This window comes from Perca flavescens, chromosome 4 (genome assembly GCF_004354835.1).
Source record: "Perca flavescens isolate YP-PL-M2 chromosome 4, PFLA_1.0, whole genome shotgun sequence".
Taxonomy (NCBI): domain Eukaryota; kingdom Metazoa; phylum Chordata; class Actinopteri; order Perciformes; family Percidae; genus Perca; species Perca flavescens.
Window position 1 is genome coordinate 22,591,516 of NC_041334.1, and position 27,710 is coordinate 22,619,225.

Genomic DNA, 27,710 nt, shown 5'->3' on the forward strand with positions numbered 1-27,710 from the left:
TCTTAACTTTGTGCCCTTTCACGCTTCCTTGGTGCCCCCTCTTCCCCAGCTTGCCCTTTTGGTCTCTAATTGAATTAGCAGTGTTGGAGGCAAGGCTCCTGATCTCAAGGAAGCCACTCCAAGGCCGATACTCACACTGGTTCTTTGTTAATTGCCTGCAGAAATGACAGCTATTTCCTGCCTTCACAGGAAGCCGTGTATTGAAACCAGATTTCCCAGTGAGCACTACGTGATCTTGCTGTATGGTCAGTAGAGCACCAGGCGGAGGCAGGGACTTTGTGTTCATCTGCTCCAGCCTCTGTTTCAAATAACTTTTCATTCATAACTTGCTCATCAAAAAAGCCTACTTACAGTTTTTTCCAACTGCTTACACATGTTTTCAAAACTATGTCTCCTTTTTTCAAAACTGGAAACACAATTCCCACAACTGCACACACAAAATGCAAAATGCCTCACATCAAAATGAAACACTGCATTCAAAACGCCATCAACACATCTCAAAATGAAACATTTGCATCAAATGGCAAACACTATTTTCATAATAGTACATTTTTGGATATACCATGTACACACTTTTACTTTTTTATTTTACTTTTATAAACATATTGTTAACAAGTTGTTTTATACGAATTTCTTTCTTAAATGTGAGGAAATTAGCTAAATGTGTGGAATGTGAGCTAAAAAGTCAAAATATATCAGCTATAAAATTGTATCTGAATTTTTACATTTGGTGCCCCATAGTTAAATGTTTTAACCTGCAAAACCCGCAGCTATTCTATTTGTGATTTGAGCACTTATATAATTGAAGGTTGCACATATGTCACACAAATAACAGGGACTGGCTTAAAGAGAGAACGAGAACAACAAAGTGGGAGATTTACCTCACATGTGGTTAAATCTGTGCTGGCCCTCGCACTGTGCCAGTAAAGAAACAGAGTGAACATGATCTAAGGCACTCTGTACTCCTTCGGGAGCTCCGGCATGGAGCTCCATTGTGCACTTCGTAACTCAAGACCCAGACATGAATAGTGCTCACGGGATAATGAGTAGAAGGCATAGATGGCTTGTGCCTTCTGTTGTCCTCCAGGTTTTTTGTTGTTGGTGTTATTGTGTGGATGGCCTTATGTTTTTAATCTGTTGTTTTACATGCATTGTTCCGTCACTGCTGTTCTTTAATTCCGCACAGATCATTAACTTCCCATTTGTGTCATCATAAACAATATTATGTCTGTACATGGTTTGTTTATTGATGTAGCATCAGATAGAGACGGTTATCATCTAGAAAACTGATTATTTCTTTATATTTATGTATATGTAGTATGACTCAGCATGCCCGCTCCCCAATTAGGCAAATTACTGTAAAAAGCCAGAGGTGTTTAGTAGTTAGCAGCTCTTTCAAATAGCCCTCAAACATATCTCCTCATCTCATACATATTTAAGCCAGATTCTTTAATGAGAAACACAATAACAGGATGGCTTTTTAGTTAGACAGAGTTCCCACACTTCAACTAGCTGAATCAGGGTTCAACACTGAGGTCGCATTCACCTCTTTAAAGGGTACTTGAGCAAGGCAGTGAATCCCAACCTGCTTCTAGAGGCACTACTGTAGTTGACCCTGACTCCTGACCTTCCTGGAGGAGCTCATATTCAATTGCTGTTTCCTTGAATAGAGTACAACAATTTATGAAAGAGCTTAAATTACCCCCCTCCCCTTAACAGCTAATCAAAGTTTACCAATCATAACTAACCACAGCAGGTCAAGCTTTGGATTTCTAAACCTCTATATATGGGCACCCGCACTACCAACTGAGCTATCTGGGCGCCCGATCACTCCAGATTTTGAGTGGCAAATCTGCCACTGTTAACTGCATATGCATGTGAGAATGGAACAATCAGTCATTTACGCCGTACTTAATGGAGAAATTATTTTTACAGCCTTTACCAATATTGGAAGCTAATTTTAATTGAATTCAAGGTGTAAGATGAGAGCCTAATACTACTGCTGTGGATTATTTTTCATGCAGGAAGAGATAATAAAGCTGCCTTTGTGAGGCATGTTCTGAATGTCTTTTATTAACATTGTATTGGTTATGATACTTCAGCTGTGTGCTGTAATAAGTTTACTTTGTTCTTCTGCAGTGTTGAAAATGTGTCTCTCTAGATTCAGTGGAATGGTAAATACACCTGAAAGCAGATACAATTATTATGTCTTTAATAGGGCTGTCAATCGATTAAAAAATGTAATTGAATTAATTACATTCTCTGTGATTAATTAATCGAAATTAATTGCATACATAATTAACGGTGCCTGAAGCTATACTTTTTAAGAAAGTAAAAAAAAAAAGAAAAAAAAAGAAGGGTACTAAACAACAGTTGGCGACATAAAAGAACAGCTTGTTTATTACCAAGGCCATATGGTTAAAATTAAATGATTTCATAATAATGTAATAACTATAACAATAACTTATTTCACTAGTAAATTGCTGTTGAACGACAAAAACAACCACCAGATGGGAAAAGGACATTTAACAACAACTACGAATGAGGCTGTAGTTTCCCAGCTTCAAGGAATGTACCGTCTGTGTTGTTTTTTCTGACAACTGCAGCTGCAGACTGTATATCCATGGATGTATTAAGAGAACGGTTATATCTCGGTGTTGGAATTCTCTACAGTGAAACACAGTCAAACTTCACACCGTTTAGCGTTAGCTGTTAGCATTTTAACCGTTTGTAATCCAGCTACTAGCTAGTGGTAGGCTAACGTTAGCTGCTCTCGAGTATAGTGTTAACTAGCGTTACGTGCAGCCGTGTTTGTGTTACCTGTATCGTCTGTCTCAGAGCATCAGAGAGAAGCGCAGACATATCAGTGGCACCAGATTAAGAAGATTTTTACAAGTAAATGTTCCAATCAATGATCCAGGCAGCACATTCTCGTCTCCCTCCTTCATTTTACAGTTGAATGGTGGCTAGAACGGCTCCGGGTCAAAGGTCAATATGGAATGGATTAATCTGCGTTATTTTTTTAACACGTTATTTTTTCTCAGATTAATTAATCAAAATATATATATGAATATCGTTATTTTGACAACCCTAGTCTTTAATTTGATTTTCATACAAGTACACTCTCTCAAATATAACTAAGGAGTGTATTTATCTATTATATTTCTGGTTTGTATAAAGGATCCACTTACTAGAGGTCTCTGTCCTCCTGCTTCATTATTCTCTCATTAAAGCACCAATGCTAGCAGGTGATGGGCTGCAGGTTTCACATTTGTGACATTCAATTTAAGTTCCTAGGCTGTTCCTGATGTCATGAGTTTACAAATTTTACACATCAGCTCTGAAGGCCTTCTGTTATGTCTTTCTTCCTTTTTCCACTTCCTTTCTCTAACAATAGGAACCGTTACCTCATACATATACACAAAGCCTCCCAGCTTATATATCTAAAGTCACATGTGGCATATGGCTAATTGTGTAGTACAGTCTGTCTACTTGCTTTCTCTCTGCAGACTGCATGTTGTTCTGCCTTGCAGTATGTATACAGTGCACATCAGGCAGTGACTAACAACATACACGTGTCCAGGTTCTGTTATGGAAATAGAAATAAAGTAACTTTTTACTAATCATAAAAGCCACATGAATGTGCTCATAAAGAACTTGGAACAGTTTACGTACATCCACAGACTGGGACTGCAGAGTTATTAATCCTAATGAGTGTTTATCATGGATTTTATGTTCTATGCTTAACAAGCAAATTAATGGTTTTGCCTTTGAAATGCCTGATACAGGAACTTGCACCAATTTGCAACAGTCAGTTTGGCAAAGCTGAGCTCAGTCATCTTTAGGCTGGCAGTTGAAATCAAAAATATGGCTATATTGTGTTTCATGTTTACATCCAAAAGAAGCCCATCATTAGTAAGTAAAGAATCACAGAGGTGATTACAATTTATACTGAGGGGGACACAAATGACTCTACCAAATTTCGTGGCAACCCATCCAATAGTTGCTGAGACATTTCACTTAAAACCAAAAATGTCAAACTGATGATGGCGCTAGAGGAAATCCCCAAAGTCATGAAAATTCAACATATCTTTTTCTACGTGTGCAAATCACAGTTAAGATTGGGGTTAACATGGGATCCTGGCTTAAAGTAAGCAATGTTTCCTCTGCTGTATCTGGGCAGATGCAGCTTTAATTGGCCCCCATTATGTGTTCAGTGCCTTGTGACCTCTATGGATGTCTCATGTGTCTTATTTGTTTGTGTCCAACATCAGATAACCTTACAGCTTATTAACTGCTGACAGGAATTGGACATCATATTGACCCACAGATATCAATAACTTGCTCCAGTGACATACTGCATTGCACCACGTAACCAAATAGTGTGACCTTTGGTTACTAAAGCCTTTTATCAATGCTACAAGCTGGGATGTAGCAACAGAGGACACACATACAGTATGTTCAGAGCTGTGTGTTGTTATAAATTGATTTGTGTGATTGAAACATTTGCAGATGTGTGTTCCAATTCCATACTACATACCAATAAACAGTATGTGCTATATTCAATTTAATTTATTGATAGTGTCAAATCATAACAGGAGTTATCTCATGACACTTTACAGATAGATCTAGACCACACTCTATAATTTACAACAATTCCCCCCAAGAGCAAGCATTTGGTGCAACAGTGGCAAGGAAAAACTTCCTTAAAACAGGCAGAAACCTCGGATAGACCCTGACTCTCGTTGGATGGCCATCTGTTATGCCGATTGGGAGACAGAGACACTGATACAGATATACAGAAATATGATATATAATAATGATAGCAGTTGGTGTGATGAACAGTGGTATTTATATTCTCAATAAAGATAATAGAACTATGACTAGAAATAATAGTAGTAACAATGCAGGGCGTAGCAGGGCTTTGAGCAGGACCACAGCAGCAGCTGCAGCCACGATTTAGGTGCCACCCCAATCCAAAAAAATCTGCGAGGCGGGAAAACATAAGGACTTTGGGGAATAAGCTACCAAACCAATCAAATCAAGTAGTGAGATGAGCACAATACTAAGGCTGTCGTTGTCAACGTCCACATGAATATTAAAATCTCCTACATTGATTACTTTTCAGAATACGGACCTGGAGCACGGTACACAACAACAAATATAATTGGCTGTAATGTTTTCCAAGTTGGATGTGAAAGATTAAGAACGAGGCTTTCAAACGAGTGATCATTTCATTTAGGTTTAGGATTAATTACTAGGCTTGAGTTGAAAATGGCTGCAACTCCCCCTCCCCGGCCAGAGTCTCGAGGAATATGAGTATTAATATGACTGTGAAAAGTGGATTCATTAAGGCTAACATATTCTTCATGACACAGCCATGTTTCGGTAAAACAGAATAGATCAATATGGTTATCTGATATCAACTTGTTTACTAGTACTGCTTTAGAAGACAGAGATCAAGTACAAATTTTTCATATTATGTTCTACTATTGCAGTGGTGGTTTTATAATAATCATATAAGTCATAGTGTCATCAATGTTCTTTGCCGTTTTGTAAAAAAATAATCAAATAGGCGTTGCACTTATACAAGACTCTGTAACACTTTATGATAGCCATGACTAATAAATGGTAAATTGATAGTTAATTAAAGTTAATAGTTATTTTACTAGTAACAAACAATTAAATGATCATTAATAATGTTTACTAACTGTTAGTAATGCTATAATTTGTTATTTTAACAGTTTATTGTTGCACACATCATAACATTTGACATATTATATACATTTATTTTATATGTAAAGTAAGTAATTAACATACATTATAAAATTACTAATAATTAATAAACATTATAAATCATAATGCCATTGTTTGTGATCAGTAAAATAACTATTAGCTAAAGTTTAGTTTACTATCAATTTACCATTTATTAATGATGGTTATTATAAAGTGTTTAAAAAGTGTTTTCTCAGTGAATCATTCCATCTTAAAATATGCCCAATCATCTCACAAAAAAGTACTTAATTAAGAACTTGCATGTATTACAAATGTTTGGAATTAAGTAAGCGGCTCTATCACCCATACTCTTGTGTCTTGTGTTGGGACTATCAGATACATCACTTTGAAGCATTTTGATCATAATTCATTTCTTTATAACTGCGACTTAGTCCCTCTGAGTGTCTCTGCAGGCTCCATCATGTCAGTGGGCCATTTGTATTAGAGGAGGATTTTATTGACTCAGTCCTTCTGCCCCAGGTCATTTTCAGTCATGCGGAGTGTTGTTTTCTTCTCATTTGAAGGACAATCAATCACATTGACATTCTGTTTGCTGTTTTACACGTCAATGAAAGCCTTTCAAAAGCAACGGGCTGCTTTTAATCTGAGTGTCCAACTCGGCACTCTCCTGAGAAGTGTTTGCATGCTGCTGCTGCTGCCTGCTGCTCCTCCTCGCACCATTCAGAAGTCATCCTTCAAAACATACAGTTTACAATTATAACAATGTATTGTTAATACAGATTTTTAATGCATTTAGTTTGGTGTATTGTTTCAATGTATTTTAATGTCTTTGAGAGGAGTGTAGGGCTGGTATCCGGTCGATTCTCTGGGGTGTTAGAAATACTTGCAGTGGGCTGAAGGGAGCAGTTGGAGGTCCCAGCCATCTGTTTCTTCATTGAAGTCCAAAGGGAGTGGTAATCAATAGTGACCAGGTAGCAGATGACCCTCCCGATCAGACAAAGGGCACACTGTACATAACTGTACTGTTGTTCCTTTGTAAAAAAATAAAATAAAAAATAGGCCATACAAGAAAACATGTTCCTGTAGATATAGATAAACTGCACTTCATCAGCATAATTTCTGGTTACGGTAAATCTTCCTCAAAACAGGATTCAAATATAATATTACAATGGGACCAGAATCAGAGATGTCATCTTTTTTATTCCACAATTTCTTCTTCCTTTTATAAACCGCCTACATTACCAGCAATGCAACTTGACTGCTTGACAGTTTGTCAGAGATTCGGGTGTGTTGTGCTAGTAGCAGCCAATGTGTCCTCAAGCCGCTAGCTTCAAGCAAAAATGAGGAGTTACAGAGGTCTGGCAGGCAGTTCCAAGTTATCTCTCTAATAGTAACAACGTTACTTGGAGCATCAACTCTCTGGTTTCATATGCAAACATAGTTTAATGGAATTATAGTGTTTCACAATGTTGTAACAATTTACTAAACAAACAGAAGAAAAGACATGTTATGCAGTGGTATACTTGATTTTCATTTCATGGGATTTAACATTTTTACTGCTTTATTGTCAGTTGTAACATCTTATACATACAAAAGTAGTTGCATAGTGCATCACTTCATGCTTATCCACAATGATCAGCATCAAGCATAAGTCTGTATCACTTTCTGTGTTACTTATTATTGAACAAAAGCACACACACAGAAGAACCGGTAAAAGGACACAAATATTAAAGTTGCTGTAGAATACATTCACAAAATCATGCACCAGTGACACAGGTCTTCACAACAGAAAACACAGTAGGCCTACTCAGTACTCAGATATATTAGTACCTTGTAGACCATTTATAGCCATGAGTTTACATCCATAGATGTTGTGATGCCATTGGCAGTATCACCATCAGCTCTGTGCAGTAGGTATGACGGAAGGTTAATTGATACTGGATGGGTGAAGAGGAAATTGATAGTCCACTTATGTTTTCAGTAAATGTACTGTGTGCTGTGGTTGTTTTTGTTTGTTTTTAAGACTCTTTGTAATGCTGTTGTAACTAGAATTGTTTAAAACTATTTACCTCATACAGCAGCCATGATATATATTCAAATTACTTTACATTTTCAAGAAGATAAAGTACCAGCTCATCTTGTGATACTATGTGAAGTAATCCTTTAACCCAGCAAAAAAGACAAACCTGTACGCTTTAAAAAAATACTTTTTTCCCAGTTTATCTGAAAATAACCTTGGTGCATACCTGCTTGTACTGCAATAACAGCATATACAGTAGTCAGCTTGACTACCATATGTTTAGAAATGTGGCTTGACTTTGAGGCTCAGTCAAGGACTAATCTCGGACATGATGTCTTAGTGAAATTAACCAGATTGTGTATGAAATGAAATCTAAGGCAAGCTAAAGGAGATTAAGATGAAAATATATGAAAAGACCACACAGACCTTCCATCTGCCTCCCCTAAAGCTCACTTTGAAGCCCTCCAAAGGGAAATAGTTGCCTTTGAAGAAACAGGCCTCTAGCCACAACGGGTTATAAAAATGTTTCCACTGTTGGGATTCTGTACAGATAATGAAGCTGAGGCAGGAGCGTGCCTTAGCAGTGCTGTTTCTTGTGGCAGACTGCAGGGAGGAGGACTTATCGAGGCTTCCTGTCTCCAAAAATGTTCCATTGTCTTAAAGGGCAAGATTAAAAACTCACTTTATGATAACACTCCACGTGCAGTGACCTGTGCAAAGTGACCAGCATGACTGTGTTTCCTGAAGGGGGGCATAATCAGACTTGGATTCATTCTACCTCCTTATCAGGTTCACTTGGCTGAACTTCCTCTGCGCTACATTCCCATGGCCTCACGTATATCTGCAGTCAGAGGCATCTATTTTTGGGTTCAGCTGCCCTTGTTATCATGAGAGTCTTTTTATTCAATTGTGTATCAGGTCCTATGTTGTTAAACTGCCTTAGTGAGTGGGTGATTCTAGCACTATTTATATTGAAAGAAACCTAAACCTGATTTTAAAATGTAAATATGAAATGTGAATTTAAAGTGGCTATATGGCTATATGGCTTTCAGTTTGTGTTGATCCCAGCAGCTGCTTTGAACAAAAGCTGTAGTATTTTTACCACACCTGCTGTCATAAAGGTCTTTTTTTAAACAGTGCTGTATTACCCACTGAGTTAAAGTTACGCTGCGGTCATATTAGTTGTGATGAATTATTTGCTCAGACAGAAAATTATTAATTTACAATAAGAGAATACATCACAGATGCATCGTTGTATTTCAGGTTTTGCACACGGTAACCTAGCCTACTTTGGATGTATCGTGAGCTAAACAAAGTATACCGTTATCACTGTAACTGTGTCACAAGCCAAAGCATTAAGAGTTAGTTGTAGCAACCAATGTAATAATAACTTCGATTTATGTAGCGCATTTCATGAAACCCACGGACGCTTTACACAGGTACAGGGGGACATGGGAAAATAAAATAGTAGGCCAACACAAACACGGACTAAAAGGATAAACGTCCGCACTAAATGGAAGGGGGACGTATGGCATCGTGTTCCTTTATTGTTTTGGAAAGACCAGCTCTGTCATGTTTTAGGGGGAAGTTCAACGCTCCATTTATAATACAGACTACAATATGTGGACAGCAGATGAGAGATTTGGCTGTCCTCCAACAACAGACTAGACAGAGTATAAACTTATATGTCCACCACTGTGGCTTTACTCCAGGCCTGTGAAGCATCACAGGTGACCTCTCATACAGTAATGCTACATTTTAAGACAGCCTTGCCCAGCTTTAATTGGGTGGACTTTTATGTTATTATGCAACGCATTCTCATGAACTGGTTCGTATGAGAACAGCCTGTATTATGTTAACTCTGTTTAGTAGATTTTCCTTTTGACTCTTTTTTTGTGACAGCAGTGTCCACCTTGAGCATGTTTGGTTTATTATTAAAATATAACAGTGGATAAAGATGTGTCTATATATAGCAAAATAACTGCATTTGGGCTCCAAAAAAAAGCAGATTTAGTTATTTTCCACATTGGTAATTTGGTTCAATGTTGCTGTGCGAGGAAAACAATAACTTTTTGCTTCACAATCCTTCTCTTTTTCCAGAGATAACTGTATCATTGGGCAATTTTAGTTGTTTTTATGGTAGAGGTTTCAGGACAAAAAGATACTGTCATTGTGATTGTGGGAAACCATTTGTAATTGTTTCCAGCAGCCAGTTTGGTTCCAGCGTTCTTGCTTATTTTTTCTCTCTGCTATAGTGTTGAATATTTGACGTCACTCTACACACGGACTGATGGGGTAGTAGATTGGCTTCAGGTTCTTGCCAGAGTTGTGCGACAGCTATGAGAGAGAGGAAGGGAGAATAGAATAAAAAATAGCCTGCATGCCTGCTTGGCATTGTGTAAAATCAGCATCTGTACACAAAAGCACGCTGGCATGGAACCACTGAATGAAAGAGATACATTTTTTGTCTAATAAGTCTGACATTTAACTTTGCTATTGCATAGTCATTTAAAATAATGGTCTTTTGTACTACAAGTGCATTTCAGGCTTAAGTTATGTTCTGCCAATAGGAAGCTTGAAGTTATACTGATAATTCACTCGGCATAACCATTATAGAAGCTAACATAACCAGGGGTAAGAAATGCATCTTTCAAACACAACGTGCTTTGTCTTAAAATGGGACAAAGGACCCAGACACCCTGTCAGACTTGAGGAGAAGTATGCCTCGAGTGTGTCTCCATAACCCCAAACCCCATAAGTGGTGGGAGTTGTGAGGGGTAGTCGAGAAGTTCCCCTTGGCTGCTGGAGCAGAGATAATTGGACCCAGGTTTAGCCAGAGTTTAAGTATTCACATCTCGAGCCAAGTTTTGATCTTCACAACTTCTCTCGCCAGACAGCGCCTGTGTGATCAGGGTTGTCTGGCTACGTGACACATATTGACAAGGAAGGAATCCTGACTCATTTCAGGTCAGGTGATATTTTCTTCTGAGGTCCTACACAGGTGGATTATAATGTTTATGGTAAACATGTGGTGGCATGTGAAAACCAGTATCTGTCCATTGACAGAAGAAACGTTGTTTGCAGGGGTTTGAATTGATCTGTCTGGGTGTCAGGACTTTGTGCTCAGTATTTGTTTAAAGGTCATAGGTTGATCCTATAGGAATAGTAACTTAGAGAACACTGAGTTGCTGTCGGGTCATCCGTCTCATGAGATATGAGGGCTGTGATGCATTACTGTAGGGTACTGTGTTTGTAAAGTTTTCTCAATGAATGACATTGGTTAAGCTTCATTTATCGGTTAATATTTTGCAATTTTGAAATACCTTTTAGTCCAAATATCCATCCCCAGAGCCCAAAGTATTGTCTTCAAATTGACAGAAAACTCAAATATGTTTTGATATGAGTGCTGATATGATAGCAAGGTTTAAAAAAAAATTATTTCTACATGTATTTAGTACAAGCTTTGATTTAAATCAGGAATTACAGTACCAGGCAAAAGTTTGGACACACTTTGGTACTGTATCTGATTAAAGAATACGTAAACAAGATCACAAATGTGACCAGATGTTCTATGTCAGCTTTCAGTCCTTGGTTTGGATGCTCTTGTGACACATGTTGGTCTATTTGGTGGTGGTTTTTATTTTTTAACTTAATGATAATTGGAAAAAAGCACATCTATCAGCAAAAGAGGACTGGTCCCAGTCTAAAAACCCACAGTCTACTTAACACAGCAGACTGAAAGAACGACTGGAAATTCTGACTGAAAATGGCCCCTCAAAGCTCAATCTTCAACTACTTGAAGTGCAATCTGGCAGGGTGTCTGGAAAAATTCCTATGTTGTTATTTCACTGCCTGGAGCAAGACCTTTATATTCACAGAGATGCAGTTTTTATAAGAAACATTCTTCAATCTTTTCTCACGTTGCACGAATATCATCTGCCCCAAACTGCACTGACATGGCTGCATGTATTTGTTTTACTAGCACAGGACAATGGTAAAACTGGTAAATCAAGTAAGTCTTATAGACGGAAACCTGAGAAAAGCAAGAGGGTCACTTCATCACACATAAGGAAGCACCTTCTTGACCTCATCGCAGCTTGTTCGGGTCCACACCGTAGCTTTCAGAGGGCTGCTGATTGTTCTCAGCTGCTTTATAACACAGTGATGAAACATGCCATCCCTCTGTCTGTGAGTGTCCAGGACTCTTGTTATGGACCCAACATTTTCTACACATCCCTCATAGCAAGTATTACTTAGTCTGTCAACTCTGTGTGTGTGTGTGTGTGTGTGTGTGTGTGTGTGTGTGTGTGTGTGTGTGTGTGTGTGTGTGTGTGTGTGTGTGTGTGTGTGTGTGCGCGCGCGTTGATGTATGTGATGTGTCTATCGGCAGGTTGCAGGAAAGAAATACACCCTGTGGGATGACTTCCTCGTTGAGGGCAGACGTGGCGGTCAGCAGGAAATGACCTTGCGAGATCTGTTCCAGTATATCAAGGTACGGCCTCCTTATTTCTCTCAGCAAGGAAACACACACTTTCTTCACACCCGGTGCTACTGAGTACATATTTTATGCATGTTTTTTTGTTTTGTTTTTTATCCTTAAACTTGTTCACCTTCCTCCAGTGCACACAATGGCCATTGTTTCAAATGATTGGCCACTTTGCACCTTCCATTCACAACTTCAGGACAAAATTCTACCATCCTGGAAGAATGTCATGCTGTTGTTGAACCAGTGACTTTATTCCACTGCTTGAACAATGTTTGGAACATTTTCCCCAATGCATATGTGTACGGATACATGGTCATCTCGCTAATTATGGCTAATGTGTATTCACTGCAAGAAAAAATACATCAGATTTAACATTTTTAACCTCAGATAATGTGTTGATTAGTGATTTTTAGATCTGCTGGTTGGTGGATTTTGTCACCTTTGGACAGAGCCAAGCTAGCTGGTTCCCCGTTTTAAGTTCTTGTGCAAAGTTAAGATATTACAGTGGTACCAATCCTCTCTCTGCAAGAAAGCAAATAAATGTATTTCTCAAAAATATCAAGCTTTTTCTTTAAAGGCCTCTACTTATCTTCATACAACCTAGATTTAATGATTCGTAAGAAATGCCATTAGATGGGTAAACTGAGATTGTTTGAAACAACTGGATTACATATTGTGTTTTTAATACCTAAGATGCTGCTTTGTACAAAATTAACACCAAAGAACTAGTAATAGATAGAGTGGATAAACATGTCAGGACTGTTCCAATCAAAGTCAAATTGTTGGACAGCTGACAAGAGTTTCCACGACACTGAACAGACGTTAGGATTATTGATCCTGGAGTTTGTTCTGAGGAGGCAAAGGGAAAATAAATTGGCAAGTGATCATATTTGCTCCAGGTTTTGTTTAACCTTTGACTGGCCGGGATCCCCTTGGTTTGTTTGTGGAGACACGGAGGAGCTTCCTGAACTGCTGAAGGGGTTTGAGGCCACAGTTCATCATCAGCTCTGCGGACAGCTGACCTCTGCATAATGCATGCAGGCAATACTCTACTCTCAACTCTTTGTATGCATTGTCTGTTATATTGTACTGTATATTTAACTGAATCATTTCTTTGTACAGGATAAATATAGCTTGAGCGTCTGCGGCCTATACTACGAAGCAGCTATGTTATACACGGGGCAAGAAGAGAGGCTCGATCTGAGGTATGTCTAGCCAAGACAAAGATACAGTGCAATTTTGCATATGCATGGCTACACACGGCACGCTACCCAGGGCACATAAACAGTCTCAATAAGCAGCCTCCCCTTTGTTTAGAGGCTAATGGCAGGATGAGGTGTTTCCTCCGAGCTTGTGAGCAGAGAACCTGTTGACACACTAAATGCATCACTGAACACTGTCGAGTGAGGCCGATCCTCCTTGGGTTTCCTTCTGTTTGTGGACAAGAGTTAAAGAGTTAAATTAGAGTGAACCTTTTTTTTCTGGCATCTGAGAAGCCACGTTTCGTTTTTTTTTGGGCCTTTTCAGTGCTGGAGCATATCATAAGCCCCGGGGTTTTTGAATTTTATCAGGTGCCTCATGCTGTGAACTCATCAATAACTAAAATATAGCAGAATATGCACCCTCAGGGATGTTTCGATTCCATGTAACTGTAATAAATCAGGTTTAACATAGACATTTTACAAGCAATGGTTTACTGAGTAATTTGATTGTAATTGTTCTATGCTTAAATCTTGCTGTGAGGCCTTCATGTTCATGTCTCTGGGTAGTTGGTGTTGTTGGTGTTGTGGTTAGATTAAGCTGCAGGGGGAGAAGGGCAGCGTGCTGGCCATGTGGACACACATGACAAATGCTCTCTTCAGTAGTCACCACCTCTCCAGTCACACTTCCTGTGTTGGGCTAGTAAGGGGGAACTTGAAACCTCCAAACTCAGATAACATTCAACATAATTTAATTGTATAGCTGCTATTACTCTACATTTTTGTTATTGTCAAAAATTCCCATGAAAAGACCAAAGCCAACAGCGCGTTCTCAATACCTTTTGGACTTCCCAACCATGTCTGTGGCCCCAAGCCCATTCATTTCAACTGAACTTTACATAAACAGGAGAAATAGTATATTTGTTGGGGGACTATTTCAGCCATTGATTAATACTTGTCTGCTACTGAGTATTTCCAGCAGCAGGATGATGTATGTAGAATTGACAAGCCAATTATGGCAGTCTGTCTGATAGAGAAATATGCTTTCAAGCTTTGGATACATAAATACTTAGTAGCATGAATTCATAGATGGTTTTTAGTCTTTTTATGGGATTTGTTTATAATAGGAAAAGGCAAAACAATGTGTATGGCCCTTGATGATGATGAAAATAAACTTTTTAACAGCTAAATTAATTTAAATGTGTGTTAGAATTAAAATATATTAATATGATATAATAAATAAATTTAAAATAATGTTAGATTGATACTGTTTCCATGCATACTCTCCTCCCAGACAAAGCTTACATATACAGTATTTTTTTTGCAGTGTTTCTGATGTGGTGAAGATGGTCACCAAGAAAGATATCCCTCCACACAAGAAGATGCTGGAGTTGATCTCCTCATTTGCTGAAGATGAGGACTGTGAGTCAGTCCCACCTATCAGATACGTGCTGTTGTGATGCCACCGATTCCAAAAAGTTTCCAGTGAAAAGGCTTCACATGGAACAATGTCACAATGTGACAAAGCAAACTTTACGCTCCTGTGACATCATATCAGTTAAAAACATCCTCATTTTGTTGCTTTAGCTGTTGCTTATGCAGATTCATATCTGAATGTTTTTTCCCAGCATCTGTCTATCTATTCCTTTCATTTCCTTTAACAGTTTTTTTATTTTATTGTTAATGACACTGATCATGTAGTGAATAAGTGAATAATTCCACAACCACAGTGTCTAATCTACTGCCCTATTCCTGAGCCATGTCCCAAAAAATACCACAGAATGCACAAAGATTAATATCCTTTCCTCTTTTTTTTTACGCTAAGTTTACACAAAAGTGTAAATTAAGCAAACTGTACTTTCCATACAGAAATACCAGAGATGTTACCAAAAAGTTCTGTTTGCTTTTGGTTTTCATTTAAATGTAAAATGTGTCTTCCGAGAGGTCAGGCTAAGAGGTTGTGAAGATGCTTGCCAAGGCATATGGATAAGATGATCTGGTGCTGCTGGGGCAGTACTGGCCTGGTTTCAAGGTTTAATTCAGGTCAGACTGAGCAAGATTTTGAAGGGGTGCAGTCAGAACAGGCAGTTGGCACAGTAGGTACAGTGCTTTGATGCTTCGGGGTGCTCTTGCCATCTGGACACAGCTGTCTTGTTTAAATCCCTGCTCCGAGCACACGCGCATCCCCCCTCCCTCCCAGAAGAATCCCAGAACAGGTCAGAGTGAAGAAGCTGGACTCATCTGCAAAGCTCTTGTCTGTCCTCAGATGGCTTATGTGCACGCCCTGCCCTTTTCCACACCCTCACGATGTGTTTCACTTCACACCCTCACATTAACTTAATGTCATTTTGTCAATGCTCTGCTCTCCCAGTTTGCTTTTTGAATCTTGTCGTGAAGAATCCTCTCTGAAATGATCACTGAAACTACTTATAGGGGTTATTAATTCACGGTGGAATTCGGCCTGGGTTTGAAGGATGCTGTCTGTGATTCAATTATGTTTGAATAGTGATTCAATAAATGTGTCTATGAGGAACCATGTCATATCTGTGTACTTCAATAATAAACTTCAGTTCCCTTAACATCTGTTTATAGTTTACACACTTTACTTTCACTTTACTATGATTACCACACCACACCCATCCTCATTTAACCAGGAAAGGGTCCTGTTGAATATACTTGGTTTACAAAGCTTTTGAACCTTTACTGTGTGTTTTTTTTAATTGAACTGAGATGTGAATAGTTGTATAATATTTGTCTTGCTTTGTCATTCAATTTCTCTCCAACCACTAACTGTCAAATGACTCACTGATTGAGCTTAAAAGTTGGAACAAAATACTGCATTTATGATAACGTCAGACACCTTCACCCCTATAACATCACTTAATTTATGAAGGATTAAGAAGAAACTTTTTTACAGTTAGCACTGCTCAAACTCAGGCAGGAACAGAACACATTTTCATTAAATCCAAAACACTTTTATTACAGATGTGTCAGCATTGTAGACAAAAATCCAATTATGAAAATAGAACCATCTTATTTTATTTTGTGTTAAAGGCTCATTCTGTGATTACAGCCTTACTTAAATGTATCCAATAATGTCATTGCATATGATGGGTTGTCGGCTGCCTGTCTTCATTAGAGCAGTGAACTGGTAGAAGTCAGTGTCTGGTTGATGTAGGCCTGTGTGGGACTGGTGAAAGAAAGGTTTGAGAGCCTGGAGTCCCACAGGACAGGACATCCGTTTGGGATCCTCTGCAGCCCTGCAGACCCTTGTGGAGTCTGCTGGCCTTGGCCTCACCTCCACACTTTTAGACATCCCTGCCAATCTGCGCCGCATATTGATCAAAATGTCTTTGGCAAGACGCCGGCCCGCACTGGGTTTTAGTTCTGCTGGCTCAGGACACTCTGGTAGGTCCATCCAGTTCTTTATTAGGTCAGCAAAGCTGTTGTCCCCCAGAACCAGAGGCTGTCTGTTCCTGCTGCGGCTCAGCAGCGATGTTGTCCAGTCCTCTGGGTCACTGGCCTCAAATGAGGTCCAGCGCTCCAGGCAAGCGTCCGAGGTGGATTTGGGGCGAATTCGGCCAGAAGGTCCTCTGTTTGTGCGGAGGCAGGCAGAAGATGAGACTCGCACATTCCTGGTCCTCCTCAGCACCACACCTTCATCGTGCCAAGAAGCCTCAGAGTAACCCGAGTCAATGTCCAGACTCTTTTCACTGCTTGGGGAGTCTCGTGCCAACCGTTCATGCTCCTGATGCTCTTCCTCTTCTTCCAAGGTGCTGGCCAGGCAGCAGGCAGAGTCATATGTGCTGGCGTCAGAAACACGTAGACGATTGAGTCGCTCTTGCTGTGCCCTCTGTTTGCAGAGCCGTGTCACAGCGAAGGACCGAGCACATGGTTCACTCAGTGGCCTCGGCCTGCTTATCTGCTTCAGGTCCTGCAAGGATCTCATCATGCACTGCATTTGGTCCCGGAGGCATTCAGCAGAATCTCCTAAACACAGCTACACAATAAGACAGACACAAGGATTAGTGGTGCAGGCAGAATTTAAATACAGTCTATTTAAAAACAACACTTCTAACCGAAAAGCTTTGGTTGACTTTTACAGGAGTCTACAGAGCAGTTAGGCTGGCTTCCAAAAAATCCTATCATGCCCTGGCCGGTCTAGCTAAGACACAGTTCCCTCTGTTATTTCCAGAACTGGGCCAATAAGAGTTTTACCAGCTGAGATCACTCTGCTCTATGACCATATAACAAGTGAAGCATTCCTGACAAACCTCAGAACAGCTTTATGGAGACCATCCCATGCAGTCTGATCCCAGAAAATGAAAAAGTTGTGGCTCTGAGAACAGGCTGCACATTTTATACTGGGAAAGACTCTCCCTGCCTCCAAGAGGGGAAGGTTGAACAAAGTAAAGCTGAATCGTGGAGGAGTGCCGAGGCACATATCCTCTCCGGATTCCCCTAAGTCACAGGATGTTGACTGGACTGTATTATAAAGCAGGAAATGACAGCAATATTTTGGAATTACACAACGAGCATGTATTAATTATGAATCATGTCATCTTTCAGCCTTCAGATAAACTGAAATCAATGCAGTCCAATTAATGCAACATGGTCTTTACAATCATCAAACGTTTTTTTCAAGTATTTCTGTGGTAGAAAACAGACTCTAAAAAATGTCCCTAGTACAATCAAGAGCTCAACTTTTTTTGTCATACATTTTGTTTTTCAGGTTCTTATAATAATAATAATGATAATAATAATAATTTAATAATGTATACTGTTTATTGATCCCCAGTGGGGAAATTACAATTTATACTCTGTTTTTTAAATCACTACACACAGGCTTGAAATACAGTTGGTGGAGTAGTAGGGACACCACAATGCCATGATGTTGTCACAGCTGTGGGTGCTGAACCATTTGGCCCCTGGGGGAGACTTATCTGACATACAGAAACATCCTCAGTGGGACAGTCTGCACCTCTTAAAATGCCCTGTTCTCCTTGGCTGCCTTCACACAACGAGGAAAAGTGATTCACCCAGCTGTATGCATTTGGCAAGGACAGTTTGGTTTGAATTAACTGTGACTTGGGGGATGAAAACACTCTGGCTTTCCAAAAACTCCAATGAAGAACTCCGTTAAAAGGAGAAAAAAGTTAATCCCAATTAAACCACTGCTATGCATCTAAGAAACTGTCCAAATATATAAAAGCACATGAAAAAAACGTACCATAGCGTGTGGAGTAAATGTCTGCAGTAAAGTTCAGAATCCTGGTAATTGTTTCTGCAAAAAAAAATAAAAAATAAAATGCATTAGATGAGTGATGAGCGTTTTTTCACAACTAGGCTATTGCACCTCTTAAGACATATCGTGATGTATTAGTAATAACACTCACCTTCGCATTTGGTTCAGAATTAACCTCAGCACAATCCACAACTGCGCAGGTTTACAGCCGGTCAGAGATGAAGTGCCGCTCTGTGGATTTCCCTCATCTGAACCACATGAAGGTCTGTTAGCTGACTTTGACGATGCTGAGCTTTTCGCTGCAGCAAATCAGCGTAGAGCATCACAAAAACAGCCAATAGCAAGTCGCCTGAAACAAGACACCTCTCTGTGCAATTACAGCGGTTCCTACTATAACTTTATTGTGTTGTATTATATTCTTATAATACATCCATGTGTATTACACTGTTGAGACTCAACAATCTGGAGTTGGAAAATTAGGCCAATTTTATTGAGCAATATAGATTCAATGAACATTTTAAAACGTCTTCCCTTTAACCATTTATCCAGATACTATTAAATATTCCGAATCACTACACTGATTATTGTATTGAATAAAGGATTATTTTATTTATAAGATCAACGCTTTATTGTAGTTTCCCAAGGTTGTGTACATTATTGCAAAGTTTAAAACGCCCCTTTTGTAAAAATTGGCTTGGCTGAAAGCCTCTGCATACAGTACATGTGCGGATTGACTGAATCTACATGTCGCCACCTTGTGGATCTGTATTAACACGACTTCCCATAATACCATTCTGCATTGTCTTTGCATAAACCTTTTCACACCCTTTAAGGTCTGCATACAGTCCATTCACCATTATTCTCCTAATTGGTGTTTTCAAATGCAAACACGGTGGTGGGCTTTCTCATTTCATAAGCAAACCATTTACGACTGCACCTTCTCTCCTCACCTTACCTCTTTGGATGCTGATAACACTTTATATTGTAATCCAGCCACAGTGGTGGGGGACTGCTCTGACCCTTCACTTTAGTAAAAGTAGGTGCCAATACAAAGCTGTGAAAATGCTCAAATAGAAACAAAAGTCCTGCATCCAAAATCCTACCAAAGTAAGTACATTATAAGTAGCATAACCAAAATTGACTTAAAGTATAAAACTGGCACAAAAACGAAAAATATATAGACCTGTTCAGTCCAGTACGTGGGGGTCGAGCCCCTCCAAATGGTCACAAGATAAATCTGAGGGGACAGGAGATGATTGATGTAGGATGTTATGCAGTTGATGTTATTGTCATTTTTTTGGACATTTATTTTCCATCTATTTTTGTGAAATGTTTTATAAATTTACCTCTTTGGGTCTTAAACAGTTTTGTAAATAAAAACCATCTGAGTCAGATGAATAATCTCAATGTCTTAAATGTCTGCATTGTTTTATATGAGTGCATTTTTTTTTTTTTTTTTTATGAAAACCAGTACCTAGATCTGTAAAATAAATACAGTGCAGCAAAACAATCATATTTCTCTCTAGTGGAGTAGAAGTTTAAATTAGCACAAAATGGAAACACTCAAGTATGTCAGGATTATACTTATATACATTACTTAATACAGTAAATGTACAAAGTTACTTTCCGCTAATGGCCAAGTGGCACCAACATAAATGTCACCTACTTTGAGGTTTTTCTGTGAGAGCTGTGAAGAATTAAACAAATATCGCCATACACACTCCATACTACGATGCCAGTGCAACCCTCCATAATATTTCATAATTGTGCTCTGGGTCATAGTCTTGTATGTTTTTACAAATATACTACTATATTTGAGCACAGAAGTCCATTTCTTTTCATATGTGTTTATTGATTTTCAAAATGTGACACAGAAAACTTTCAGGGGCAATCCCCAGAAGTCCATTTCAATTCTGACCTTCAGTCCGTGAGACACAATAATCTCAACTCAAGGTCTCTTTATTAGCTTTTCCTGAGCTTTCAACCCCATCTTATGATCTTCATCAGCAAATGTTTTCTGTTTCTACTCTATGGTTCTCTTTCTATATTCTGTTTAAGTTTATTTTAAGTAAAGTTTGGCCCAAACATGGAGGAACAGAATAATATGCTTTTTGTGCATTTTCTTTTGACACATCACTCTGTAGAATAAAAGATCATGTGAGCAAACTTTTATTTACATTTAATAAGTGAATTACTTTAATCTAATATTAATGAACGGCTTTGTCTCCGTGTTGTGGTGCATTTTAAATCATGGGTTATGTGAACCAAAGTGGAGTAGAAATAGCCCTAATTCACGCTATGGAGATAACATGTCTCTAAAGAACACGTGTAAACAGATATCAAGGCACAAACATATGTAAAGACTTGAAATGGAACAAATATTACAGAATAATCCATGTTAAAAACAGACATAACCAGTTAAAAATCTTGCAGTTATCTTAAAAGTGACACATAACCACTTCTGTTTTGTTTCTTTAAAGAAGAAGTTACTTAAGGAATGTTATTCAGTTCGCGGGTGATACAAGCTAATCTATGGACATGCAGAACAATGCACTAGTACAACCATGAATATTGATTCTGTGTAAACATTGTACAAAAAACTATTTTCCCTTTATCCATTTTCATTCTCCATGCTTGTTTGTTTTCTTCTAAAAAATAAGCTCTGTGCAGTCAAAAGGTTCATAAAATGCCAACATTAGCTAACGTAAGTTAATGTGATTTTTATAAAAAGTTTTTTGTACTGTATCTTCTTACTTAACTTCAAAAGCAAATAAGGAAAGTAAAATAAAAACCTAAAAAACTCAAAAAGACAGCTGAATACCAAAAAAATGAGACTTATCAAATAATAATCCTGTTTAAAATTGGTCCTTAAAAGGCCTATTGAAGATGAAAAATACTTTAATTTTGCTGTAATTTCATTTGCCATGTGGCATGATGAGATAATGGGTTATAAGTTTTCCTCTTCCAACAATTATTTTCCACTTAAAGCTATAGTGCGTAGTTTCTGTCACCCCCATGAGGAATTCTAAGTAATGACAACAAAACTGTCAGCGCGTCCACATAATACAAGCCTTACGTGATTGCGCACCACCCCCACCCCTCCTCCACGCAATTGCTAGTAGCCAAGAAGGACATGGAGGATTAAAAAACACGATGGACTCGATGGAAGAGGTAATTATCTTCACTGGAGTTTCTGCACGGGAAAGTCACGGGACGCCACAATCTTCTGAACATAGCCTTACTGAGAAATACAGAGAGAGTTGTGTGGAGCCGATAGTCTTAGTTAGCTTTGTAGCAACTCATTTGGCAATGGCTTGAATGTAACGGACGTTCATTAATATCAAAAAGTTACGCACTAAAGCTTTAAACCAGTCGGATAATTTAGGTTACAAATCTAATTTGAAAACCGAAAAGGGGGTCCTTGATCAAAAATATATTTGCAGGCACTCAGTATGAATAGTATGAGAACCCCTGATCAAGAGTAGTAAGACATATATTTCAAATAAAAATATTAACACAATTGACAGAGAACGTAATGGTTGCAAATCAGTGATTGTTGACGTTCTTTAAGGTTCCCCTCTAGGAATCAAGTCTGTTATGGTTTTCATTATGAAAAGCAGTAATAATCACATGGCTCTTGCAGTCTCTCATGCAGTCTGTGTGCGTTGGGCATCGCTCTGCGTGAACAGAAAGACAAAAAAAAGCAACTTCAGACAAATACAATACAAAATGATAGAAGAGCTGATATTTCACTGTTTTAACGCACAAGGACTTGGATTTATGTTTTCTAATTGATGCCGTTTAATCTGGTCCTCAGCTACTACAGTAAATCACAGTCTTGGATAGGTCTACATTATATTTGCCAACACATAAATATTCAATATGTACAAAATATGACATGCTTTACTTTAACCTCTTTTAGCGCTATCTAAGGATCTGTGAGAATGGTAAGTAGGTGGTGTAACACATGCACATTATTGCTTGAAATACCCAAATTGTGGCCATATTTGTGTCTACACATTATTATTATTAATTCATACATAAAGGTGAAAAGGCCCCCATCGTAAAGTGGATCTTGAGACTAAATCTGACCTGAAGATCTGACATGAGAGCAAACACCAGGCAGCTAATGTGACTTGGCAGGTCATGCTAAAAAGTGTAACCAGCACGACCCTAGTCAGCTAGTTTGTTCCTGATCTTAACAAGTGCTCTACAGTAAGTCACTCCACAAAGTGTCATATTTGTGCCAGTTTTACAAGTTCAATAAACAAGCTGAATAACAGTTGATGCATGTTAGTAAAATTAACTAATCATCACAGTTTAAGAGCTGCTAGGAGTTAGACTTTTCTCACTTTTAGGATGCAAGTCATCTGTGAATAAATTAGGGCTGCAGCTAATAATTTTTTATTGATTAATCTGGCAATTATTTTCTTTATGAATCGATTATTTATTTAGTCTTGATTGATGGTTTCCTATCCAACTACACTTCAAACACAAAGATATTCAGTTTACTACAAATATTCACTTTCGAGAAGCTAGAGCCAAAGGGGTTTTAGCATTTTTGTAAAAAATTACTTACATAAACAATTAATCAATTATCAAATTTTTGCCAATTCATTTTCTGTCAATTGACAAATCGTCTCAGCTCCAGGCCACCTATATTACCTAAAGCTGTTCGATAACATTTCATATTTCATCATCCCTCTATCCTAACCTTTAGAAAAGACCACAGTCTTTCAGGTTGTTCTTAATAATGACGTCAGTGACAGCGTCAAAGACAAACTGCACGTTCTTGGTGTCAGTGGCACAGGTGAAGTGAGTGTAGATCTCCTTTGTGTCCTTTTTCTTGTTCAGGTCTTCAAACTTAGTCTGAATGTAACTGGCAGCTTCATCAAACTTGTTGGCTCCTGGAAAGCGAGTTTGGAAAGATGAGGAAGTGATTTGTTGTTAATATGACAGATTACATTTTCTTATGTTGTGATTTGTTCTTAAACTGGCACTTTGCCGACTGCAGCAACAGCCATCTGTCTGTGGATGCACTGAAGCTGTGCAACTATTAAAGCAGTACCTGTGTATTCTGGGTAGCAGATGGTAAGAGGGCTGCGAGTAATCTTCTCCTCAAAGAGATCCTTCTTGTTCAGGAAGAGGATGATGGAGGTCTCAGTGAACCACTTGTTGTTGCAGATGGAGTCAAACAGCTTCATGCTCTCATGCATTCGATTCTAAAGAGAAGCAAAGTTGGTCATAGCTTACAGCCTCCACTGAAGCACAACACCACATCGGAGCTGCCACCAGGGGACAATGTTGATCAATATTTGAAATGTGTGGAAAAATCAGTGCAGAGGAGGTTCTTTAGAGCAGGGGTTTTAAAATGTTTTTAGGCCAAGGACTCCTTAGATGAAAGACAGACTGAGCAGGGACTTACTACTACTACATATACTGTATAAAATTAAGTTGCATAATAAACTGGGTCTACAATTACATGTAGGGCGGCCTAAAGCCTTTATATATAATTGTTTTGCATAGAATACTAAGCTATAATATAGCTTAATAATTGTAATAATTGGCATGATTTTAAATGTATCTGTGGGTGGCTAGTGACTACCTTACCTATAGGTAAGCCTATCATCAGTGGGGATTTATATTTGCTAAAATTACGTTGGATTCATTTGAGGACTTTTTAACAATAATTTGGAGGCCCCCCGGCATAGAAGCTGAGGACTCCCTAGGGGTCCCGGACCCCATGTTGAAGATCCCTGCTTTTGAGCATCTTTTGGCCAAGTCTCTTCTGGGTTCTTGCTTTAAATTCACAAGCAGTTCAAGAAATTGGGGTCAGATGGTTCAAGTCACTTGAACTACATAATTATACTCCATTGGTTTAACTGTGAATGGATCATTAAAGTCCATTGATCCAATGTTACCACCTGGAGCTCATTATTATTAAGCTATAATAAAAAGGAGAGATGGGTGATTTTAATATCCTCGTAATGCCTTACAATCTAAACTAGCAGATTTATCAAGCTAGTAAAATTACATTATCCATGTAGATAATGACACACACACCAGAGGGTGGAATTTTCCTTACCATCTCCTCATCCTCAGCCAGCACCAGGTCATAAGCACTCAGTGCAACACAAAAAATAATGGCTGTGACTCCTTCGAAACAGTGGATCCACTTCTTTCTCTCGGAGCGTTGGCCTCCGACATCAAACATTCTGCAAAGGGAATGAAGCAAAGGAGATACACTGTATGTGGAAGAAGGAGGTCACAATGAAAGACAGTAAGGTAAAGCTGATAGAGAATGGGGTATTGTTGAGGACAGTCAGGAAGGATGACGGCAAAGAAGGAAGGAAATAGAAAGTTAGGGTGACATTCCATCCCTGGATGTACATTAAGTTTTCATGAGGCTGCTTTGGGAACAAAAGAGGTGTGGAGGTGGAGAGATGTCTGTCGGATAAAAGACTGCAAGCGTCAATGCGAGGCTACGAGAGGCAGACTGGCCTCTATATTCACAGCAAAGCACTGGCTAATTGGGAAGCTGAGCACTGTGATCGAAGAATGTTAGAAATGTGAGCAAAACCCTACAGACAGCTGAAGTGATGACAGCCCACCATATCCAGGACAGCTACTATATTTTGATGATACAAAGAGCAAATATGAGGTGTTTAGTTTAGCAGACGCCTTGACAAATCTAAATTATGCCATTGTTAAAGAAATTACACTTATCTGTATCTATAAGTATTTCCTTTCCGTACTTGTTATGGCAAACAGGACAGTATTATGAAAACGTGACTTTCTTCTTATTGATTGCCTCCATGTATTATTCAGGCCAAATATTGAGGCTGTGACAGAAGGTAAATATCAGAGTTTATCAGGAAACAGGTCACACCAGAGCCATGTGGCTGCTTTTTTATCATCCAGATCTGTTTAGCTGCTTTACAAAACAACTTTGCAATTTTATATGACATATTTTGTATATTTACGTACACTATAGTTATTACACAACTTCGTTGAATACTCGATTCCAATTGGTCAATTATGGCATCGTATGCTATGGATGCAGTTCTGATCCTAGACTCTGGAGGATCATTTTTAACCTTCATGTTGTCTTTGGGTCAAATTTGACCCGTTTTTAAAGTTTCTATATCAGAACATTTAGGTTTCTTTCAACCAAATTGCCCAAAAGTAACACGGATGGTACCAGGAAATGCTCTTCACAAGTCAACTTAAGGATCAGTTCACTACTTTTATTGAACTTTTGGTGTTTTATTTAATTTTATACCATTATTCTGACTTAAATTTGACAGTCTGTGATTATCCATCAGCATCCTCTGATGTTAAATATTAGTCAAAATAATTAATACTTTCTGCTTTTTTAACTAAAAAGTCAGATATAATTTCATATAGGCTACATGAGGTTTATTGACCATAAATTCCAAAAATGAGTGTAGAAATAGTAGGAATAAGTTGCTGTTAGTGTATACTGGTGGGAATGGGGGGGAGAGGGCCGAAAACATCGAAAAATGCTACAAAAACGTTTAAAAAAAATGTTTAAGAGACAAAAATATTTTACAGTTTTTCTGAAGTTGCTTTGAAAATGTAGGAAACAGCAGAGAATTGTAAATAATCATTTGCATGGATGTACCAAAGCATTTGCAACTTGTTCAAAGAAATGAGAAGCTGCTTTTTTGATATGCACAAGTGACACAATGATGTGAAGATTGAACAGGTAGTTTTGAGAATTTCAATTCTGATCTGAGAAATGTACCAAAGCGACTGAGGAAAAACTGTAATGACAAGCAGCAAAATAAGTTACAAAAGTGTCAAAAAAACGTATACATTTTTGAACCAGAAGGACAACACAAGGGTGAAATACATATTTTGTGTCAAATTATTGATTTCTTTAGTAAATAGCTGTGCAATAAGCAAGAGTTTCATTTGCAATAATGAGTCACTCGCTATTATCCCTTACTTGTATCTGGTTCAGTATTGGTCCGGTCTTAAAAAATGTTAAAACACTTACTGCATCTCTTGCACATCCTCTATCAAGAGATATATCTATACATCCATTACTATCCCACACATAAGTGCTCAGGGTGGGTCAGAGCATATTTTATACAAGACCTACAGCACTGTACCATGGAGGATAGATTTAAATGTTACCACTCCATGAAGCTTATTGAGTGAGAGCATGGTGGGAAGGATCTAATTTATTTACTCAGCTCTCAGTGCATATGTGATAATTAAGCTTTTAATTGCTGGTATAATTTGGCTTCTATAGTGTGTGGAGGAGGCTGACACAGTGATGTCACTGCTTAAACTGATGTAAACTAGAATTACTGCCTTGCAGTTGTATGCCTCCGCCAACCAGTCAAGTTGCACTACATTGTTGTCTGTTCAGACTCATATAATATATGTACTGAAGACTTTGAAGCAATTTAATAAAAAGGTATTACAGTAAGTGTATTCTTTGGCAAAACATGGATGATTCACACACATCTTCAACCTGGCAGAACATACTGTAAGATCTAAACAATCACCACAGTTTCAAGGTGGACACCCAAGATTAGTGTTACCAATTCAGTAGTATTCGACCAAATGGGAAATATTGTCAAAATCTCCCCTTCTGTTCCTGAGTTATGGCGTTGAATAATGGAAACAAACATTTAGGTCACAGTAACCTTGACCTGTGACCTCCAAAATGTAATCAGTTCATTCTTAAGTCCAAGTGGACATTTGTACTACATTTGAAGAAATTCCCTCCAGGGGGTGCTGAGATATCGCGTTCATGAGAATGGGACGGACAGACGGACAACCCGAAACCATAAAGCCTCTGGCCACTGCTGTTGCTCGCGCGGAGGCATAAAAGCAAACGTACGATGACATACCGGCATTTACTTTAATATCCAAGCTAGGTTTCTGCCTTGCTGCTTTCCCAAAATAGAACAGGACATTTATATTTTATTCAGTATGTTTCATGTGCTCTTATGTGGCTAGTAAAACAATCTAACAACTGGCAGTCTT

The 27,710-nt window shown here is 38.5% G+C and overlaps 3 protein-coding genes across 6 annotated transcripts in view; 1 reads left to right on the forward strand and 2 right to left on the reverse strand.

The window, feature by feature from the left end:
• Positions 1 to 16,020, forward strand: part of LOC114554538 (ubiquitin-like modifier-activating enzyme 1) — a 41,955-nt gene extending 25,935 nt beyond the window's left edge. The window contains 3 exon segments of the mRNA XM_028576447.1: positions 12,147 to 12,248; positions 13,365 to 13,447; positions 14,769 to 16,020. Of these exon segments, the coding sequence (XP_028432248.1) occupies positions 12,147 to 12,248; positions 13,365 to 13,447; positions 14,769 to 14,901 (318 nt within the window). The 3' untranslated portion in view covers positions 14,902 to 16,020.
• Positions 16,021 to 16,400: 380 nt separating this feature from the next.
• On the reverse strand, positions 16,401 to 18,947 carry inka1b (inka box actin regulator 1b). 2 transcript variants are annotated; one of them, XM_028576412.1, is made up of 3 exons: positions 18,838 to 18,947; positions 18,672 to 18,725; positions 16,401 to 17,441 (listed from the first exon to the last, which is right to left on the reverse strand). In XM_028576412.1, exons 2-3 carry the CDS (start codon positions 18,672 to 18,674, stop codon positions 16,521 to 16,523), a joined length of 924 nt encoding a protein of 307 aa, XP_028432213.1. In that variant the 5' UTR covers positions 18,675 to 18,725; positions 18,838 to 18,947; the 3' UTR covers positions 16,401 to 16,520. The 2 variants fall into 2 exon arrangements, with proteins under 2 accessions (XP_028432213.1, XP_028432214.1); XM_028576413.1 differs by lacking the exons at positions 18,672 to 18,725; positions 18,838 to 18,947 and adding an exon at positions 17,716 to 18,158.
• Positions 18,948 to 21,985: 3,038 nt separating this feature from the next.
• Positions 21,986 to 27,710, reverse strand: part of LOC114554014 (guanine nucleotide-binding protein G(i) subunit alpha-2) — a 53,291-nt gene continuing 47,566 nt past the window's right edge. For all 3 annotated transcript variants that reach the window (XM_028575546.1, XM_028575548.1, XM_028575547.1), the window contains exons 6-9: positions 24,772 to 24,901; positions 23,755 to 23,908; positions 23,401 to 23,593; positions 21,986 to 22,363 (exon numbers count right to left, since the gene is read on the reverse strand). In XM_028575546.1, coding sequence (XP_028431347.1) covers positions 23,403 to 23,593; positions 23,755 to 23,908; positions 24,772 to 24,901 — 475 coding nt within the window. In that variant the 3' untranslated portion in view covers positions 21,986 to 22,363; positions 23,401 to 23,402. The remainder of the gene's footprint in view (positions 22,364 to 23,400; positions 23,594 to 23,754; positions 23,909 to 24,771; positions 24,902 to 27,710) is intronic.